At 43.1% G+C, this 23006-nt stretch overlaps 1 protein-coding gene across 1 annotated transcript; it reads left to right on the top strand.

Moving 5' to 3' along the window:
* The first annotated feature begins 89 nt into the window (after window positions 1–89).
* On the top strand, window positions 90–22332 carry LOC135511875 (transmembrane protein 87A-like). The gene is made up of 19 exons (XM_064933378.1): window positions 90–248; window positions 1347–1407; window positions 1560–1651; window positions 2022–2156; window positions 2399–2452; window positions 2707–2884; window positions 5426–5487; window positions 6030–6213; window positions 6553–6652; window positions 6778–6871; window positions 7638–7709; window positions 8292–8400; window positions 8603–8661; window positions 10723–10826; window positions 11719–11792; window positions 11891–11967; window positions 13064–13116; window positions 13438–13468; window positions 14386–22332. Exons 1-19 carry the CDS (start codon window positions 93–95, stop codon window positions 14425–14427), a joined length of 1737 nt encoding a protein of 578 aa, XP_064789450.1. The 5' UTR covers window positions 90–92; the 3' UTR covers window positions 14428–22332.
* The last annotated feature ends 674 nt before the right edge of the window (window positions 22333–23006 follow it).

Raw genomic sequence — 23006 nt, 5'->3', positions numbered from 1 at the left:
TCATGCCAAAACTCAAAGATACCCAGGTGTGTGACATTTTCCACTCAGGTGAGTTGGCCAGCCAGCCACGCAACACTAGAGCTACTGAAAACATGGCTGCTTCTGTACGGGTGAGGACGTGGAACAGCAAGACTAGCTCAGTCAAACCCTGGCTCCTTCTTTTGACAGGGATCATTTTATTGGGCGATGTAAATAGCGGGGTCATGGCAGCACCAGAACCGGGACAATGGAGTATTACAGTTGTCAATGTGAGTATTAAAATATTCAATTTATCTAGTTGTCAAGCTAAAGTTAGGTTTCGAGTTAACTAGCAAGAACAGCAGTGCGATTCATCCGTCTTAGCAATTTAGCGAACAAGATTTTCTGTTCATTAAAATTGAACATTAACAGTATTAATTGATAATGCATTTTCCTGAACATATTCAGGCTATCGATTTGCACAAGCCATTGCACTGTCTATGCACCGTTAGCTCACTCACCAGATAGCTAACGTTAGCTAACTAGTAAGCTAACATTAGTTGGTTTGGGAATATTCTTTGAATGATATACCATGCTACCTCGGACAATTAGGCAAGCTGTTTTAGTTTAGACCATAGTTATAACGTTACCCCAAATGTTTTCTTAATTTATTACCCAAACATAGCCGAGCTTGGTTAGGCAGCTACCTAACGTAACATACAATGTAGGCATTATGTAAACAAATATCAGAGATACCACTGTCCTGTATTGGGCTAGATCATTGCCTGCAATTTAGCCCCAATATAAGAAGTCTAACAACCATTTAGCTAGCTAAAGTCCAGATTAGAACATGTAGCTAACTAGGCTATGCCAGAAGTCTATTGCTATAGTAACTATATAGCTAACGTTACAATGTCCAATGAATTGAAGGGGTAAGACAAACATCGTGTCTACCAGTCATTTGCTTTCAAGTCAGTTAAGTGAACAAGTGCACACTTTAGGAGGAAGGTTAGGTAGGCTAATTGGGACGTTGCCCCAATTTTCCATGGAGCTGGTCAGATGTCTGTCCACCACCATATCCTGTTGCAGAGTAATGTGAGAGCTGCCATTGCCTGCCTCGGGACTCCCAATAATGGTCACCAGGGCCCATATAAAGTGTCTGAGTAGGAATCAGTGCTGATCTAGGATCAGGTCCCCCGTCCTTTTAATCTCATTCGTTGTGATCTGATCTTAAATCATCACTGTTACTCTGAGAGGATGGAGACATAGGTCACCAGACCAGTGCCTGTGTTTTGTTCCAGTGCTGGCATTAACCAGACCTGACTCTAGTGTAGGCCTATCACTCAGTTTATCTAACTAATGTAAATGCTGTTTCCTCTTCTTCTCAGACCTCAAGACCATTACTTTTGAGGAAATCCATGTATAAAGACACTGATATCAAATTGAAAGGTAAGATTAGCAGGTCCAGGATTTGTTTCAGACAGACTACCAAGCACTCCCAGGATCTGGATCACAGAAGGGATATGAAAGCGCCCAAAGAACTACCTCTGTAACACCAATTTATTGTTTCTCTTTACACCAATTTATTGTTTCTCTTTTAGTTGTGTCCTTTGGTTGTCCAGAGGAGATGACTTTTACCATTCAATGGTACTTGAAATACTATCCCTGCCACAATGAGTTCAATAATATTGAGGTAAGTAAAGTACAGGTAGTAATTACAGTAAGTGACGAGTACTAAGTTATAGGCTATTTAATGTCTATAGACTGACATATATGGGTGTGGAGCAGAAAGTGAGTTTGCCGTAGTCATCTTTCATTATCAATACCGTGAACATTTTCGTAATGACTAATTTGTTTAGAATTCCTATGGTAGTGCCACATTTTGACAGTTGGTGTGAATTACCAGTTGACTATACTAACTGTAAGAGTTATTTTTAAATCCCGTCATTCCTCATAGGAAATGTATGTCTCCCTACATTCAACTACTAATAAATATGGTTGAATATTTTATGTATTAAATAGATGTGAAACATTGAATATGAATATAAATCATTACTTTAAAGGAAATGTATGAGAGGACGCCACTGAGTCGAGGACAGAGTATGGATCCTAACCCTCTAGGACAAGGGGAATGCATTGAGCACAAGCACAAGCCCTTGAGCTGCAACAATGACCTGCGATACTTCCCAATGCTAAATGTAAGGGCTTATAGGTTACATACATGAGTTCCATTACATTACAGTGCTTTTCACACTCCTGAGCTGGCCTGGTTACTCATTTTCCATAATAGCTGAAACTGTGCTGAAAGGGAAAGTGTGAAAACGAAATATTCGGGTCGCCTCAATAGTTTGAAAAGGATATATTGGGAAGAATAATTTGTTTTGGAACTTTGCGTTTGACTTACTGACAACTTACTGTATGACAACTTTGTTTGTTTCAGAAAGCCAAGGCAGAACCACGGCCAGTTGTCCCTCCCATGGAAAGAGCAGCACCGGTGAGATGCTACGATGAGGTCATGATGTTTCACTATGATGCATATAAAAAAGTTTTACACACACACTTACTTTCGGCTACATTGCAAATTGCTAAGGTTGTTGTCAATGACCGTTGGAGTTGGCCATATACAGCATGCACAAAGAGATCTGGAACCAGACTATCACTTCTCACATTCTCATTACTTCCTGCGTTCTTCATTGCATAATGCATATAACTCCCTTTCAAAACAAATGTTGGTTCAATCCTACCCAGGGCTCAGATGAAAACTACACGAAGTGGACGATGGAGGAGTACGACAAAGTCGGCGGTCTGAAGAACGGCAGTGTGTCACTTAAACATGACGTCATCGCCACCACGTGGAAGGACGGCCCCTATCTGCTGGTGGTGGTGATTAAGTCTAACAAACAGGAAGCCAACTGGAATCTAACAGGTGGGTTCACTGCATTAACCCCAATTTCACTTCAACTGGGTTGTGTTCACCAGGCACTAGACGGAAGAATGCAGACTGAAACAGGGAGGGACCACCAGAACTAACAAGATAATTGACTGTAACGGGAAGGTACTAGCTGGACTCTGCAACATTTTTACGGTGATCTACCCTAATGAACATGACCCAGTTATTGAATACTTGGAATGTTAAACTTGCTTGTGAGGCTTATCAAGAAGAAAATTAAGTTTCTTTAGGCAGCCTAAATACTAATTAAAATGATATAATGGACATTGGCCATTTTGATCACATTGTTATATTTTTAAAATATTATTTCACCTTTATTTGACCAGGTAGGCCAGTTGAGAACAAGTTCTCATTTACAACTGCGACCTGGCCAAGATAAAGCAAAGCAGTGTGACACAAACAACAGCACAGAGTTACACATGGAATGAACAAACAAAGTCAATAACACAATAGAAAAAAAAGTATATATACAGTGTGTGCAAATGGCGTGAGGAGGTAAGGTAATAAATAGGTCATAGTAGCAAAGTAATTACAATTTAGCAAATTAACACAGGAGTGGCAGATGATGTACAAGTAGAAATACTGGTGTGCAAAAAAAGTAAATTAAAACAATATGGAGATGAGGTAGGTAGATTAGATGGGCTGTGTACAGCTGCAGTGATCGGTTAGCTGCCCAGATAGCTGATGTTTAAGTTAGTGAGGGATATAAGTCTCCAACTTCAGCGATTTTACATTTTTATATTAAATTTGTACTTTTTTTGCAATTCGTTCCAGTCATTGGCAGAAAAGAAATGGAAGAAAAGGGGGCCAAAGGAGGTGTTGGCTTTGGGGATGACCAGTGAGATATACCTGCTGGAGCGCGTGCGGGTGTTATCGTGACCAGTGAGCTGAGATAAGGCGGAGCTTTACCTAGCAAAGACTTACAGATGACCTGGAGCCAGTGGGTCTGGCGACGAATATGTAGCGAGGGCCAGCCGACGAGAGCATACAGGCCGCAGTGGTGGGTGGTATATGGCACTGTGATTGACTGCATCCAGTTTGCTGAGTAGAGTGTTGGAGGCTTATTTGTAAATGACATCGCCGAAGTCAAGGATCGGTAGAATAGTCAGTTTTACGAGGGTATGTATGGCGGTGTGAGTGAAGGAGGCTTTGTTGTGAAATAGGAAGCCCATTCCAGATTTAATTTTGGATTGGAGATGTTTAATATGAGGCTGTAAGGAGAGTTTACAGTCTAGCCAGACACCTAGGTATTTGTAGTTGTCCACATATTCTAAGTCAGAACCGTCCAGAGTAGTGATGTCGGGGGGGCGGGCACGGGCAGCGATCGGTTGAAAATAATGCATTTAAAGCTTGTTTTGGAGTGTCCAAAAGTGTCCAAAGAAGGGCCAGATGTATACAGAATGGTGTCGTCTGCGTAGAGGTGGATCAGGGAATCACCCGCAGCAAGAGCGACATCGTTGATATGTACAGAGAAAAGAGTTTTGAATTGAATCCTGGGGTACCCCCATAGACGGCCAGAGGTCTGGACAGCAGGTCCTCCGATTTGACACAGTGAACTCTGAGAAGTAGTTGGTGAGGCAGTCATTTGAGAAACCAAGGCTATTGAGTCTGCCAATAATAATGCGGTGATTGACAGAGTTGAATGCCTTGGCCAGGTCGATGAAGACGGCTGCACAGTGCTGTCTTTTATCGATGGCGGTTATGATATCATTTAGTACCTTGAGCGTGGCTGAGGTGCACCTGTGACCAGCTCGGAAACCGTATTGCACAGCGGAGAAGGTACGGTGGGATTTGAAATGGTCAGTGATCTGTTTATTAACTTGGCTTTCGAAGACTTTAGAAAGGCAGGGCAGGATGGGTATAGGTCTATAACAGTTTGGTTCTAGAGTGTCAGCCCTTTAAAGAAGGGGATGACCGCGGCAGCTTTCCAACCTTTAGGGATCTCGGACGATACGAGAGGTGGAACAGACTGGTAATAGGGGTTGCAACATTGGCGGCGGATAATTTTAGAAAGAGAGGGTCTAGATTGTCTAGCCCAGCTGATTTGTACGGGTCCAGGTTTTGCAGCTCTTTCAGAACATCTGCTATTTGGGTGAAGGAGAAGCTGGCGAGGCTTGGGAAAGTAGCTGTGGGGGGTGCGGAGCTGTTGGCCAGGGTTGGGGTAGCCAGGAGGAAGGCTTGGCCAGCCGTAGAGAAATGCTTATTGAAATTATTGTGGATTTATCGGTGGTGAGTGTTTCCTAGCCTCAGTGCAGTGGGTAGCTGGGAGGAGGTGCTGTTATTCTCCATTGACTTTGGTGTCCCAAAACTTTTTGGAGTTAGAGCTACAGGATGCAAATTTCTGTTTGAAAAAGTTAGCCTTTGTGTTCCTAACTGACTACGTGTATTGGTTTCTGACTTCCCTGAAAAGTTGCAAATCGCTGGGACTATTCGATTCTAGTGCAGAACACCACAGGAAGTTTATTGTAGCCCTAATTATTGTGTTATGGATAGCTGATTGAGTCTTTATATTTACAGTCAACGTCGTAATGAAAGGAACTCACGGCTACATCTCCATCACGGAATGGCCTCTCATGATCGTGAGTATACATACAATTAAACATAGTCAGTGACACATTGAATAAACAACAGTGGGATGCATTGCACCATGACATTTTAGCTCACGCTAATTTCCAGTGCTTGTCCCTAGCCACATATACATTGTAGGGTTAACCATTGTCATAGATATCTGACGCCTGTTTTGTGTTGTCTTCATGTAATAATATATTAGCTGACTTTCATCCAAAGCTTTTCTAGCACACAATTCTGCCGTTGCTCTCTACTAACTGAACCGTACAGGACCTTGTGGTTTGTTCAGAAAAATACCTTGTCTGTTGTTTTGTTTTAACATCTCAGTTCTACATGGTGATGTGTACATCCTGTACGGTGTGCGTGTTACTCTGGTTTATGTATTCAGCCTGCTACTGGAAGAACCAATATTTTTCTCTCACCCTTTGTCTCTGTCTCAGTTCTACATGGTGATGTGTACATCCTGTACGGTGTGCGTGTTACTCTGGTTTATGTATTCAGCCTGCTACTGGAAGAACCAATATTTTTCTCTCACCCTTTGTCTCTGTCTCAGTTCTACATGGTGATGTGTACAGTGTACATCCTGTATGCGTTACTCTGGTTCCTATGGGCTGCCTGCTACTGGAAGGACTTACTGAGGATCCAGTTCTGGATAGCTGGAGTCATCTTTCTGGGCATGGTGGAGAAGGCTGTGTTCTGCGCTGAGTACGAGAACACCAACGGTGTCGGGGCAGCTTGTAAGTCTACACTACAGTTACACCTAACTCTGTCTGACTGGTTTAAAGAAAGTACTAAGATCCTCTGTATAGTAGCATGGTGGAATGGATCACATTGATCTGGTCCCAATTCCCTCCCTGCCCCTTGGCCCTAACCTTTCAATTTTGGCAGATCTGAAGGGTCTGGATAGGTATCAGCAGTATAGTGGTGGAGAGTTCACCATATTAATTCTACCTTACAGATGTTCAAACATCGCAGGCTTGGGGCCAAGGGGGTGGTTTGGGGAGTGTTATTATTCTGAGCAAGAGTTTTTCTGTCTCGTGAGAGAGAATTAATTCCAATGTGGATGTTGTTTTTAGCTCCAGGCCTGTTGATCTTTGCTGAGCTCATCTCTGCCCTGAAGAGAACCCTGGCACGGCTGCTGGTCATTATCGTCAGTCTGGGATATGGTATAGTCAAGTAAGTTGAGAAAATAAAGGTCGTCACACACTCTTACTCCCTGTCCTTTGATAGGTGACCCCAGTGACGTTATCGTGCTGTATGTATTTAGTCATTTTTCCTGCGTTGTGTGCGTTTCCCATCAGACCTCGACTGGGTACAGTGATGCACAGAGTGGTGGGACTAGGTGTGATGTACTTTGCCTTTGCTGCCATCGAAGGTGTGCTTAGGATCACTGGGGTAAGGCGTATTCCTGAGCTTGCTTACCTCCAGTGAGCTTGCATTTTGAATGTGAACCTTCATATCTCGATGGCGTGCTGTTTTTCTAATGTGTGGGTTATGGGAATTATGTTCAATACGTGTGTATGCATTCACTAAAGGTTCGTGACAATGGCCCCGCCCTCATCACATCCATTGTTCTAGCATTGATGGACTTCTGTATCATCTGGTTCATATCCTTCCTTATTTAGAATATTTTCCCCATAATGCACCTCTAGTGGTCTATCGTAACTTAATGGCCTACTTGGCTGTATCGGGGCGGCAGGGTAGCTTAGTGGTTAGAGCGTTGGACTAGTAACCGGAAGGTTGCAAGTTCAAACCCCGAGCTGACAAGGTACAAATCTGTCGTTCTGCCCCTGAACAGGCAGTTAACCCACTGTTCCCAGGCCATCATTGAAAATAAGAATGTGTTCTTAACTGACTTGCCTGGTTAAATAAAGGTAAAATAAAAAAATTAAAATTAAAAATCACTTGTCTATCAGTGTTACAGAATGACACCTTATTGTGTTGCATACTAATGATTCTCACTGAAACTTATATTGTATATTAAATCATGTTTCACTAGGTAATTTTCTTTGGTTACTGCTGTTATTTTTCTCTCCCCCACTCACTCACTCTCCATCACTTTCACCTTCTGTCTTCTCTCTTTCTTCCCCCCATTATTCCCACCTGTCTGTCCATCCTGTCTCTCTCAATCCCTTTCTCCTTTCTTCTTTCTTCCTCTCAGGTGAAAGACTCTGACCTGGCTCTGTTGGCCAACATTCCTCTGGCTCTGCTTGACTCTTCTCTCTGCTGGTGGATATCCTTTGGTGTGCTGATAGCCCTGTTTGAGGCTACTCTGTCCCCTGGGGGCCTCCTTATCCCTACCGGGGCTTCTCTGGTCATCAGCATGAGCCTTGGGTTACTCTGTCCACTGGAACCCCCCCCCCCCCCAATCCATGGTCCCTACCCAGGGCTACACCGTCCCTCCCTGTGCCAATCCAAAGGGTCTCTGCATGAGGGCAAATAATCTATTCTTGCACGCTATAGCACAGCTAGCTCACGCTCAGCTAGCTAACCTGGAGGTCTGATAGTAGAGATCTAGTAGTCTGGGCCGAGCCCTTGGCCCCTATCCCTGCCCGGGGCATCATCTGTACACCTTGCATGTTATCATCCCTGCTGATTTTTGCTAGGTTCTTCCATGATTCAAACCCCCGAGCTGACAAGGTACAAATCTGTCGTTCTGCTCCTGAACAGGCAGTTAACCCACTGTTCCTATCCCGTCATTGAAAATAAGAATTTGTTCTTAACTGACTTGCCTAGTTAAATAAAGATAAAATAAAAAGGTATTTTAGTTACATACTGTGAAGCCCAGCTGCTGTTTCCTTGACTGCCCCCTAACATATTTGTGAGCCTGGCTCACACTATAAAGACACTGAAGCTGAGGAGAAACCCAGTGAAGCTGTCTCTCTACAGACATTTCACAAACACACTCATCTTCGCCATTATAGGTGAGTACAGCCAGGAAGACAATTTTCATGTTTTTATAGTTCATGAGTATCAAAACACATTACTACTGTATAAGGCATTATGAACAACGTTATAAAGCAGTATATGTATGTAGCCTACTTCATACTTCATTCAGAATTAGTCTCACAATTGAATGGAAATGGTCTGATGCAGTTTTGGTTGTATTTTTTTCCCCACCTTCAGCTTCAATCATTTTCATGGTGTGGACGACGAAAAAATTCAGACTAGCCGACTGTCAATCTGTGAGTATGTCTTCCTGTAATGGCAGCAAATGGTCCAGTTGTGTGATATCAAGTTTGACTGCTCTGTACATTTCTTAAAGGTTCCAGGCAATGCAAATAGTCCGGGTAGCCATTTGATTAGATGTTCAGGAGTCTTATGGCTTGGGAGTAGAAGCTGTTTAGAAGCTTCTTGGACCTAGACTTGGTGCTCCGGTACCGCTTGCCATGCGGTAGCAGAGAGCACAGTCTATGACTAGGGTAGCCGGAGTTTTTGACAATATTTAGGGCCTTCCTCTGACACCACCTGGTATAGAGGTCCTGGATGGTAGGAAGCTTGGCCCCAGTGATGTACTGGGCCATTCGCACTACCCTCTTGGTGCCTTGCAGCTCAGCATTCAACTGCTGAGCAGTTGCTGTACCAGACAGTTATGCAACCAGTCAGGATGCTCTCAATGGTGGCTCTGATGAACCATGCCAAATCTTTTCAGTCTCCTGAGGGGGAATAGGTTTTGTTGTGCCGTCTTTGACTGTCTTGGTGTGCTTGGACCATCTTTGATGATATGGACATCAAGGAACTTGAAGCGCTCAAGCTCGGTCCTCTTTCCTGTAGTCCACAATCATCTCCTTTGTTTTGATTACGTTGAGGGAGAGGTTGTTCTCCTGGCACCCCATTGCCAGGTCTTTGACCACCTCCTTAAAGGCTGTGTTGTCGTTGTCTGTGATCAGGCCTACCACTGTTGTCATCTGCAAAATGAATGATGGTGTTGGACTCGCGCCTAGTCGTGCAGTCATGAGTGAACAGGGAGTACAGGAGGGGACTGAGCACGCACCCCTGAGGGGCCCCTGTGTTGAGGATCAGCATGACAGATGTGTTGTTACTACCTTTACCACCTGGGGGCGGCCCGTCAGGAAGTTCGGGATCCAGTTGCAGAGGGAGGTGTTTAGTCCCAGGGTCCTTAGCTTAGTGATGAGCTTTGAGGGCACTATGGTGTTCAATGCTGAGCTGTTGTCAATAAATATCATTCTCACATAGGTGTTACTTTTGTCCAGGTGGGAAAGGGCAGTTTAGAGTGCAGTAGAGATTGCATCATCTGTGAATCCGTTGGGGCGGTATGCAAATTAGAGTGGGTCTAGGGTTTCTGGGATAGTGGTGTTGTGAGCCATGACCGGCCTTTCGAAGCACTTCATGGCTACAGATGTGAGTGCTATGGGTCGGTAGTCATTAAGGCAGGTTGGGTTACCTTAGTGTTCTTTGGCACAGGAACTATGGTGGTCTGCTTGAAACATGTTGGTATTACAGACTCAGAGATGTTTAAAATGTCAGTGAAGACACTTGTCAGCGCATGCTCGCAGTACACGTCCTGGTAATCCTTCTGGCCCTGCGACCTTGTGAATGTTGACCTGTATAAAGGTCTTGCTGCGTAGAGCGTGATCACACAGTCACCCGGAACAGCTGGTGCTCTCATATGCATGTTTCAGTGTTATTTGCCTCGATGCGAGCTGTAGCTTGACCAGCTGTAACTATCAGTCGCACCACAGATGAAAGGTTACAAGTATTCTGCTTGAGATTTACATTGACATTTGTCATTTAGCAGACTCTCTTATCCAGAGCCACTTACAGTAGTGAGTGCATACATTTTCATACCTTTTCCCCATACTGCTCCCCCGTGGGAATCGAACCCACAACCCAGTGGTTTATAAACAAAGCAAGGTGTAGATGCATGTGATGGCGGTTTTATATGACGTTGCATAAAGCCACAAGTAAATCCTTGGTATTGCCTGCCTCCTGAATCCAGGGATTGACACAGCTAGAAGGGACCAGTAACTTTAGGATCAACTTTATCAGTGTACCAGCTACAGTCATTTTTCATACGTGAGTCACCTTTCTTTGAACTGATACTGGTTTCATCCAAATATCATTACATTTGATCAAAACATAATTTTCACTGTTCAGGACTTAAGACATTGAATCAACAGCATTGAATCCACGTATTGTAAAAAATGCCAGCTCAAGACTGCCGTATTGGGTCATGTATTGAACAGTATCATAGATGACATTGTTTGTATTATTCCATATAACAGGACTGGGTGGAGCTGTGGGTTGATGATGCCTTCTGGAGGTTCCTGTTCTCCATCATACTGCTGGTTATCATGTTCTTATGGAGACCCTCTGCTAACAACCAAAGGTGAGGTTATACATGGTGTGTGTGGCTATCCTCGTGGGTACTGGATTTTTTATTTTTTTATTTTTTTAAACCTTTATTTAAATAGGCAAGTCAGTTAAGAACAAAATCTTATTTTCAATGATGGCTAAGGAACAGTGGGTTAACTGCCTGTTCTGGGGCAGAATTCCCCACAAGGATAGTAAAAAAAGGGCAAAGTCTATTTTCAGGGTCAGGGAAAATAGGATTTTGAATGGAAGTACTTTTGAGGTCCCCACTAGGATAGTAATATCAAATGTGTGTGTGTCCTCCTATATGTGGACAGTGTTTTATTGGAGAAAGCCAAATCAAATTTTATTGGGGTTGTAGCCATTTCATTAGTTGTTCAGGAGTCTTATGGATTGGGAGTAGAAGCTGTTGAGAAGCCTTTTGGACCTAGACTTGGCACTCCGGTACCGCTTGCCTTGCGGTAGCAGAGAAAACAGTCTGACTAGGGTGGCTGGAGTCTGACCGTTTTTAGGGCCTTCCTCTGACACCGCCTGGTTGACAGTCCTGGATGGCACGAAACTTGGCCCTAGTGATGTACTGGGCTGTACGCACTACCCTCTCGTGCCTTGCGGTCAGCTAACAACCAGCATTGTTGATTGACCTGCCTATTATATTAGTGAAATGTGCTTTGATCTAAGTGTGTGGAGACCATTGTCTACATCCTGCACCTTAGCTACCTTGTTGAGTGTGCTGTAGATTTATCAATGGCAATATGTTGACATATCAAACTACCAACAGTCAGTCAGGGAGAAAGTGCCTCACCTTTGCACTCTTCAAAGCTTCAGAGGAAACACAAACTTACACAGCCTTTAAATGTTCTGGAGCTTTATAACTGTTCATAATTGAACTCTTCCTTTGTTCTCCTCAGATATGCGTTCACTCCACTGATGGATGACTCTGACGATGAGGAGATTGAGGAGTTCCTGGTGTCAGCTCATTTAGGTATTGTACATGTAGTTCTGTTTTTGTTTAACTTCTTTAGTGATCATGTGTTTGAACCTTGGTGATCTTTCTCTTCGTGTTTCTCTAAACACACACAGCTGATGGCATAAAGCTGAGAGCCTCCAACTTTAAGAGTGAGACGAACGGCTCAGCCAAGCCTTCAGGATCTAACCCGGTTAGTATCAAACCTTCAATTCAATTAATACAACTTGATTTGTTCCCTCAGGGAATTAAGTCCATTTCCAATTATCCAATCAATATGAACACAATATCTCCACATATAAATACAGCATACAAACAAGCCAACCTTTTCTGTCAGTCAATAAAGTTTCACTTTCAGGTAACTGACACTCAAATGTTTGCTCTGACCTGTGATGCAATTCAAGCACAAAAATTACCGTCAAGAACAAATGACCATCTACTGTATATACTGAACACAAATATAAACACAACATGTAAAGTGTTGGTTTCATGAGATGAAATAAAAGCACAAAAAGCTTCTCTCAAATTTTGTGCACAAATTTGTTTACATCCCTGTTTGTGAGCATTTCTCCTTTGCCAAGATAATACATCCATCTGACAGGTTAGGCATATCAAGAAGCTGATTAAACAGCATCATTACACAGGTGCACCCTGTGCTGGGGACAATAAATGGCCACTAAAATGTGCAGTTTTGTCACACCTTAATGTCACAGATGTCTCAAGTTTTGAGGAAGCGTGCACTTGGTATGCTGACTGCAGGAATGACCACCAGAGCTATTGGCAGAGAATTACATGTTTATTTCTCTACCATAAACTGCGTCCAATGTAATTTTAGAGAATTTGGTAGTATGTCCATCCGGCCTCACAACCGCAGACCACGTGTAACCACACCAGCCCAGGACCTCCACATCCGGCTTTTTCACCTGCTGCATCGACTGAGACCAGCCACCCGGACGGCCGATAAACTTAGGAGTATTTCTGTCTGTAATAAAGCCCTTTTGTGGGGGAAAAACTCATTCTGATTGGCTGTGCCATACTCCCCAGTGGGTAGGCCTGGCTCCCAATTGGATGGGCTTATGCCCTCCCAGGCATGTGAAAATCCATTGATTAGGGCCTAATGAATTTATTTAAATTGACTGATTTCCTTATATGACCTATAACTCAGGAACATTTTTGCATTTTTGTTCAGTATTTTTAGTCTAGTGAATGACATCCGAGTTCAAACAACAGAGGGCAGCGTTGAGTAGTTCTCTTTTCTCTTTTATTTTCACTCTTACCCACCTGTCCAGGATGAAGACTTGAAGTGGGTGGAAGAGAACATTCCTACCTCTCTAACAGACGTGTAAGCATCACATAGAAATATTTATTGATATCAACACCAAAATAGCAGGTGTGTTTATAGCAGCGTTTTCCAAACTCTGTCCTCGGGACCCCAAAGGGTGCACGTTTTTACCCTAGTACTACATAGATGATTCAAATAACCAACTAAACATCAGGCTTTGATCATTTGAATCAGCTGTGTAGTGTTAGGGTAAAAACCAAAACCTGCACCACTTGGGGTCCCCAGGACCGAGTTTGGGAAATCCTGGTTTAATGTGGTCACCATTATTAGGTGGTGGTTTCATAAAAACAAATGTTTTCTCCTTATTTTCCTCCATTGTAGAGCGTTGCCCGTCCTTCTTGATTCAGATGAGGTGTGTATATTTTTAACACGGGGTCATTTCTGTCAATGGCAAAATACACTGAGGATACAAAATATTAAGGACACCTGCTCTTTCCATGGCATGTGCTATCAGGTGAAAGATATGATCCCTTATTGATGTCACTTGTTAAATCCACTTCAGTCTGTGTAGATGAAGGGGAGGAGACGGGTTAAAGAATGATTTTTAAGCCTTGAGAGAATTGAGATGTATTGTATATGTGTGCCATTCAGAGGGTGAATGGGCAAGACAGACAGATTTAAGTGCCTTTGAACAGTAGGTGTCTGGCTCACCGGTGTGTCAAGAACTGCAATGCTGCTGGGGTTTTCACGCTCAAGTTTCCTGTGTGTTTCAAGAATGGTCCAACACCCAAAGGATATCCAACTGTGGGAAGCATTGGAGTCAGCATGGGCCAGCATCCCTGTAGAATGCTTGAGACACCTTGTAGAGGCTTTTCTGAGGGCAAAAGGAGGAGGCAACTAAATATTAGGAAGACTTTCCTAATAAGGGCGGCAGGTAGCCTAGTGGTTAGAGTGTTGGGCCAGTAACTGAAAGGTTGCTGGATTGAATCCCCTAGCTGACATGGTTAAAATCTGTTGTTTTCCCCCTGAGCAAGGCAGTCAACCCACTGTTTCCCGGGCGCCGTGGATGTTGATTATGACAGCCTCCCGCACCTCTCTGATTGAGGGGTTGGGTTAAATGCAGAAGACATTTCAGTTGAATGCATTCAGTTGTACAACTGACTAGGTTTCCCCTAATGTTTTGTAACTCAGTATATATGGTTTATTTCACTGTGCATTTCCTATAATGTTATTAAATTCCCAGTAGGCAATTTTATATGTACAGCCACTAATGGTATTCGAGAGAGAGAGATATATATATATATATATTCCACTGTATTCCTTACCTAGGAAATCATGACTACAAAATATGAAATGTCCAAGATGGAGTAACGTGGGGAAATCTTCCTACTACCCACGATGGATGCAGAGCATCTCTTCCTTCTGAGATTGGTTCCTCCTGCATGGCATGGAAGAGACAGATCACCAGGAGCGCGACACCTCTCCCGTCCTAGGCCTGTTTAGGCTGAGAGTCAGACCTCTGTCTACAACACTACTGGGGCTTGACACCTCTGACTTGGCGATCAGCAGGGTCCTATTCATTGGGTATCAAATGGAAGAAAACTGATTGAAACAGGAGGTACTACCTGAACTTGTCCAATAAGAAATGCTGGTTATAGTTTTCCGTTGCAAAACATTTTTGCTGCGGTGTGCCCTAATATGTTTAGCCCTCTCACCCTATCCACAAACCAAGACATAACAATTGAGTGTGTCCCAAAGTGCACCCTATTCCCTATTCAGTGCCTCCGGAATGTATTCAGACTCCTTTACTTTTTTTCACATTTTGTTACGTTACAGCCATGTTCTAAAATTTATTAAATGTTGTTTTTTTCCCTCATCAAACTACACTCAATAACCCATAATGACTGAATGAAAATAGGTTTTTAGAATGTTTTGCAAAATAAAAGAACTGAAATATCACATTTCCATAAGAATTCAGACCCTTTACTCAGAACTTTGTTCAAGCATTTTTGGCAGAGATTACAGCCTCTAGTCTTCTTGGGTTTGACACTATAAGCCTGCCACTCCTGTATTTAGGGAGTTTCTCCCATTCTTCTCTGCAGATCCTCTCGAGCTCTGTCAGGTTGGAAGAGGAGTGTCGCTGCACAGTGAGAGTCCTTTTGTACCTTTTGGGAAACTCCAAGAGGGCTGTTATGTACTTTTTACTGAGGAGTGGCTTCTGTCTGGCCACTACCCTAAAGGCCTGATTGGTGGAGTGCTGCAGAAATGGTTATTCTTCTGGAAGTTTCTCCCATCGCCACAGAGGAACTCTCTGACCAAGGTCCTTCTCCCTTGATTGCTCTAGGAAGTTCTTCCATTTTAAGAATGATGGAGGGCAGTGTATTTGGGGACTTTCAATGCTGCAGACATTTTTTGGTACCCTTTCCCCAGATCTGTGCCTTGGCACAATCCTGTATCAACCCCTAAGGACAATTCCTTCGACAACATGGCTTGGTTTTTGCTCTGACTTGCACTGTCAACTGTGGGACCTTATCTAGACTAGGGTGTGCCTTTCCAAATCATGTCCAATCAATTGAATCTACCACAGGTGGACTCCAATCAAGTTGTATAAACATCTCAAGGATAATCAATGGAAACAGGATGCACCGGAGTTCAATTTCAAGTCTGATAGCAAAGGGTCAGAATACTTATGTAAATGAGGTATTTCTGTTTGTTACATTTCAAACATTTCTGAAATCCTCGTTTCACTTCTTCATTATGGGGTAATGGTCAAAAGTAGGGAACTATGGACCCGTGTGGCTCAGTTGGTACTGATTGCAACGCCAGGGTTGTGGGTTCGATTCCCACTTAGTGTCCAGTACGATAAAGTATGAAGATGTATGCACTCCCTTCTGTAAGTTGCTCTGGATAAGAGCTTCTGCTAAATGACTATAATGTGTATAGGGAATAGGATGCCATTTGGGACAGTTTTTGTGATAAAACTTGACTTTATACTGTATCTTGGAGAGGGGAACAAGCTGGTACTACACCAATTGGATACATTACATAATATAGGACCAATGTGATATTTTGATGGATGATAATTCAGAGGTGTGTGTGTATATATAGTGTTTATTATATCTCATTGAGTGAAGCTTTATTGCTTCCTAACCAAAGTATAATGTGATGTGTTGTGTGGGGGAGAGTTGTCTGCATTGTGTTTTCTAGGCTGAGACACAGGATTCATTTGTTTAGTGTGAGTTATGCAGTACTAAACAAAAGTGTTGATGTAAGTGTAGGATCACAGGTCTTGGGTCTGTTCAGATAGGTTCTACACAAGACATTTCTATTTGATTGTCAGAAGAATAATGCTAGAGCCGACAATTCCGTTCTATCTGCTATTGATGTTCAGAAAGTTTCACATCACTGAGGTTGGTTAGTAGAGGCAGTACTTTAGTTGAGGCCCATGGCATTGAGAAGTTATAATGAATAATAATTTATTCAGCTTCTATAGTGCTTTTCATTAGACAGAATCTCAAAGTGCTTGTTAAGCAAAATAACCAACAAGCATGTATTTAGAGGTATAGGCTACAACAGTAGATGGGTCAAGTCTGAGTGTTTCCTGAAACCTCCAGATGGACAGCTGCTCTCATGAGGATCTGGAATCTCATAGCTAGATGGTCAGCAGCGGTGGTGGTCTGGTCAGCATGTCCAAGGGCAGGCAGGTAGGCCGGCAGCTCCATGTCATCAGGGCGTCTCCGCCGTCTGCAGATTCTCTGTATTGGGACTGTGATGAGCTTTGAGATCCCCACAGAGTACAGTCATCACTTCAGAAGTATCCTCCAAAGTAATGAAAAGCCTCTTGGATCACCGTTGGTGAAAAGCCCTGAGTCACCGGTGTAATTCACATGAAAACACACCGGCTAGCTAGCATTACCTAGCTTGTTGACAATGCTGATTTTCATACATTTTCTAGTGGTAGAAAAAGTACCCAATTATCATACTTGTGTAAAAGTAAAGATACCTTAATAGAAAATGACTCAAGTAAAAATGATCCAGTAAAATACTACATAAGTATATTTAGAACTAAGTACTTTTCCTCAAGTATCAACATTAAATGTAATTGCTAACATATACTTAAGTATCAAAAGTATAAATCATGTCAAATTCCTTATATTAAGCAAATCAGATGGCACCATTTTATTTTAACATACAGATAGCCAGGGGCACATTTTAACACTTAATTTACAAATGAAGCATGTGCGTTTAGTGAGTCTGCCAGATCAGAGGCAGTAGGGTTCCTTAAGAATGTAGTGGAGTAAATGTAAAAGTTGTCAGAAATATAAATAGTAAAGTACAGATACCCCAAAAAACTACTTAAGCAATACTTTAAAGTATTTTTACTTAAGTACTTTACACCACTACAATTTATGGGCATGACTCAAATTCATGATATCAAGACTTGATCGGCACTCATTTAGCTATTGAAAAATTGAAAACTTGGTACAAAAGATTAAATATGATTACATATGTACATGAGTTCTCTGCCGAGGCACCATGGCAATTATAGAACCCAGGAGCTCCGTACTACTATGGCTGACCATGTAAAACAAATAATTTCACTGCACCTATCAGGTGTATGAGACAAAACATTTTTTTCTCTCCTGGAACCCTATGGGCCCTGGTATAAAGTAGTACACTAAACAGAGGATAGGGTGCCATTTGGGACTAATATTGGTCCTTGTTAGTTCTTGTTTAAGTGTACTTCCACCTTGCTCCCGAGTTGCACAGCAGTCTAAGGCACTGCATCTCAGTGCTAGAGGTGTCACTACAGACCCTGGTTCGATTCCAGGCTGTATCCCAACCGTCTGTGATTGTGCGCCGCCCTATGGGACTCCCAATCAATTGGCCCAGCGTCCTCCGGGTTAGGGTTTGGCTGGGGTAGGCTGTCATTGTAAACAAGAATTTGTTCTTAACTGACTTGCCTAGTTAAATATTCTTTTGGGGTATATGTGCTAAAGCCTCTAGTTTACTCTCTTGGTTAATTTATGGGGATATTGTAATTGTGTGTTTTAATTTGATCCCTGATTTGCTGTCTTTTCCTAAACTCATTTTAAAGGAGAAACTATTAGAAATGACAGTCTCTGGTTAATTCGTGCATTTGTTTTGCCATTGAAAAGGGGATGTTGGTATGACTCCAACATAGCTATCCCAATCCCTATGTTTTGTAATAGTTGAACACTTTCAAAGTACACATTTGTTGTCCGCCATTTATGAAAAGGTTCTGGTACTGGTGTATGAGACTGCACAAATGTAGGGGTGTTAGTTTCATGTGGACCAACAATCCCAATCTTTATTTATCCAGGTAGGCCAGTTGAACAAGTTCTCATTTACAACTGCGATCTGGCCAAGATGATAAAGTAAAGCAGTGCGACAAAAACAACACTGTGTATGCAAATGTAGTAAGATTAGGGAGTTAAGGCAATAAATAGGCCATAGAGGTGAAATAATTACAATTTAGCATTAACACTGGAGTGATAGATGTGCATATAGTCTGTTTTCACCCCAGTATATGGTTACCAGTGAGCTGAGAAGGTGGGGCTTTACCTAGCGAAGACTTATAGATGACCTGGTGCCAGTGCGTTTGACGACGAATATGTAGTGAGGGCCAGCCAACGAGAGCATACAGGTGGCAGTGGTGGGTAGTATATGGATGGCACTGTGATAGACAGCCTCCAACACTCTACTCAGCAAATTGGATGCAATCTTGTAAAGGACATCACCGAAGGCAAGGATCGGTAGGATAGTCAGTTTTACGAGGGTATGTTTGGCAGCACGAGTGAAGGAGGCTTTGTTGCGAAATAGGAAGCTGGTTCTATATTTTGGATTGGAGATGCTTAATGTGAGTCTGGAAGGAGAGTTTACAGTCTAACCAGACACCTAGGTATTTGTAGATGTCCACATGTTCTAAAGTCAGAACTGTCCAGAGTAGTGATGCTGGACGGGTGGGCAGGTGCGGCAGCGATCGGTTGAAGAGCATGCATTTAGTTTTACTAGCATTTAAGAGCAGTTGGAGGCCATGGAAGGAGTGTTGTATGGCATTGAAGTTAATTTGTTAACAGTGTCCAAAGAAGGGCCAGAGGTATACAGAATGGTGTCGTCTGCGTAGAGGTGGATCAGGGAATCACCAGCAGCAAGAGCGACATCATTGATATATACAGAGAAAAGAGTCGGCCTGAGAATTGAACTGTGGCAACCCATATAGACTGCCAGAGGTCCGGACAACAAGCCCTCCGATTTGACACACTGAACTCTATCTGAAAAGTAGGTAGTGAACCATATCCCTATGTTGACACCTATGGAAATGAGAAGTGGTGAGTGACAGCCACAGCCCGTTCCAATTCATTCCCTCCCTCTTGGCCCCAGTAGTTTGCTAATCTAAAGGGTATTGGGGAAGTATGCTGTGTAGAGGAGGAGCTTACACCTTACAGATCTGCCAACATCGAAGGGTTGCTCAGAGGTTTGTCACTAGTTAACACAGCCACAGCACCATTTAAAAATGATGACTTTTTGTGGCTGTGTTAACTAGTGAAGACCTACTCAGGGCCAAGAGGGATGTAAAGTTTGGCAGGGAATGAATTGGGATCAACAGACATTGTGGAGCCCAGGGCCCATATTCACAAAGTGTTTCAGAGTATGAGTGCTGATCTAGGATCAGTTTTGCCTTTAAGATTATAAGATAAGATTTTAAGATTAGAGGGGCAGCAGGTAGCCTAGTGGTTAGTGTTGGGCCCGTAACTGAAAGGTTGCTGGCTCGAATCCCTAAGCTGACAAGGTAAAAAGCTATGGCAGCCCCCCACACCTCTCTGATTGAGGGGTTGGGTTAAATGTAAAAGACACATTTCAGTTGAATGCATTCAGTTGTACAACTGACTAAGTATCCCCCTTACATGGACAGGGGAGATCTGATCCTAAATCAGCACTGGGCCCTGACTGTAAGTAACCTGCAGAGGCCCCTGTGTTTGACATTTTTACATCAGGGTACCCCTATGTACCATCACCTTCCACCCTGTGACCCCTTTTCTAGTGATCAGGCACTTTTTAGAACCTCCTTTAGTGGCTAATGTAAACCTCTAAGAGATGCTTGTCAATGATGGCCTCACAAGTGACGATCATGAGGTCTGTTTCTTCGTGTTCCCATAATGCGGCATTTGTTGTTGTTTCTCTGATGTTGGCTGGAGTTGAGTGTTAGCTTTGTTGCTGATATGTTGGAGGTTTTGAGGTAGAGAGAGTGATAGAGAAAGAGACTAGAGTTCTACCTGAAAAAAAGATCCTCATTGTCTTCTCTACTGTTGGACTACCTCCAGACATTTATCCCACATCGATCCACAGCCGACCTCACCGTCCTCCAAACTGTTTTCTGAAATAGCCCACTGACAAAAATCTCACTGCTTTTCTGTTTTCATGAAGTGACTCACGCTCCGGGGTAAAGAAGAATTGAACCCTGTGGGCACCCCCATAGAGACTGCCAGAGGTCCGGACAACAGGCCCTCCGATTTGACACACTGAACTCTATCTGAAAAGTAGTTGGTGAACCAGGCGAGGCAGTCATTTGAGAAACCAAGGCTATTGAGTCTGCCAATAAGAATGCGGTGATTGACAGAGTCGAAAGCCTTGGCCGGGTCGATGAAGACGGCTGCACAGTGCTGTCTTTTATCGATGGCGGTTATATCGTTTTGGACCTTGGATAGGCACAAGGGGTTTATGTTGGATTGGTCAATGTTGTCCTCTGCAGCCTAGGCACAAGGTTAGCTGGTTTATGTTGGATTGGTCAATGTTGTCCTCTGCAGCCTAGGCACAAGGTTAGGGGGTTTATGTTGGATTGGATCATGATGTTGTCCTCTGCAGCCTAGGCACAAGGTTAGGGGGTTTATGTTGGATTGGATCATGATGTTGTCCTCTGCAGCCTAGGCACAAGGTTAGGGGGTTTATGTTGGATTGGTTCATGATGTTGTCCTCTGCAGCCTAGGCACAAGGTTAGCTGGTTTATGTTGGATTGGTCAATGTTGTCCTCTGCAGCCTAGGCACAAGGTTAGGGGGTTTATGTTGGATTGGATCATGATGTTGTCCTCTGCAGCCTAGGCACAAGGTTAGGGGTTTATGTTGGATTGGATCATGATGTTGTACTCTGCAGCCTAGGCACAAGGTTAGGGGGTTTATGATGGATTGGTTCATGATGTTGTCCTCTGCAGCCTAGGCACAAGGTTAGGGGGTTTATGTTGGATTGGTCAATGTTGTCCTCTGCAGCCTAGGCACAAGGTTAGGGGGTTTATGTTGGATTGGTTCATGATGTTGTCCTCTGCAGCCTAGGCACAAGGTTAGGGGGTTTATGTTGGATTGGTTCATGATGTTGTCCTCTGCAGCCTAGGCACAAGGTTAGGGGGTTTATGTTGGATTGGATCATGATGTTGTCCTCTGCAGCCTAGGCACAAGGTTAGGGGGTTTATGTTGGATTGGTCAATGTTGTCCTCTGCAGCCTAGGCACAAGGTTAGGGGTTTATGTTGGATTGGTCAATGTTGTCCTCTGCAGCCTAGGCACAAGGTTATAGGGGGTTGTCCATTTACTCATTCTCAACTCCAACTATTTCCTAGGACCTGTCCAGAAACAACCCCTACCCCCTAGATTTTCCAATCTTTCCCCTCCGATCTCGTGTGTAGGCAGTAGGGTCTAGGTATGCGTTTAGGAATCAGACCTAGTGTATTTGGAGCTTTTCCTAACTTGTAGAAAATCAGAATTAGATGCTTCTTCTTACTCAGACCCTGGCTGCCTTCATGCTCATTCTTTCCTTGTCATGTAGCCTACGACTGTATTCACTTGTCTGTTATTTTCACAGAACAGTCTGGTTTTGGCTGACTGTTAGTCCTGTTGTTTCCTAAGTCACCAGGTGACTGAATATTTATTGCCTTGTACCTATTTTTGGAAGGTTTGTCTTCAGAACTATGCTTGAACATTTAATTCCAGGGCTGCTTCTGAAATGGCACCCTATTCCCTGTAGAGTGCACTACTTTTGACCAGAGCCCTATTCCCTATAGAGTGCACTACTTTTGGCCAGAGTTCTATTCACCCTGGTCAAAAGTAACTCACTAGATAGGTGCCATTTGGGAAGTACATATTCATTTGCCTGTATGTCTATTTATTTCTGTTGACTTGGAGAGAAAGATAATCTGTATTTCTGATTGTTATTGTAATACAATGGTTAATTTAATTGTAAATAAAACATGTTTATTTGACCAATATGTTTTTGTATTATTGCAGTCACAGGAAAATATTATAACCAGTGATCATTATAAGATCTTGGTAATTTCAGCGTCCTGAACCCAGCCATGATCTTGTCAGGCAGATGTGCTATCATCATATGACGTCATATTGGTGCTCTCACGAGGTGGTATACTGTCCCATCTGGCAGGACTGTTCCCTCGGTCAGATTTCTTACCAAACCAATGTGTTCCTGTGTTGACTGGGTGGTGTTCTCTAGTTGTTATTTTTTATATAAAAGGAACTCAGTCCAGCTTTAAACTTACTCTGGAAAGTTGTAATAGTAGAATTCAGTTCCTCTTGTCATGTCAGTCATTGCATACCTTAGAGAGCTATTTGTAACTTGTCAGAAGTGTCCAGATCAAGTAGCCCGTGTCAGCTGTAAAACAATAACATTTCCCATTGATATTGTAATTTTTTTGTCACATATCACATGAATACACGGCAGAATGTATAGAATTGCAAGACAATTAGCTTTAAACCTGCAAAATTCTCTTCACCAACGAGGGGTGTGAACAATTTGTTTCATGAACAGTGCTTGTGCGCGCAGGGGGGCACTGGATGTTATCCAATGCTGGAAAGGGAACCCCTGTTTTAGTCTAGTGGAATGAGATGTTCCATTTGCACAGCTGTTCGTGTGCCGCAGATAGCGAAG

The sequence above is a fragment of the Oncorhynchus masou genome, chromosome 24 (assembly GCF_036934945.1).
Source record: "Oncorhynchus masou masou isolate Uvic2021 chromosome 24, UVic_Omas_1.1, whole genome shotgun sequence".
NCBI classification, from domain to species: Eukaryota; Metazoa; Chordata; class Actinopteri; order Salmoniformes; family Salmonidae; genus Oncorhynchus; species Oncorhynchus masou.
This window is presented reverse-complemented; position numbering and strand designations above follow the sequence as displayed.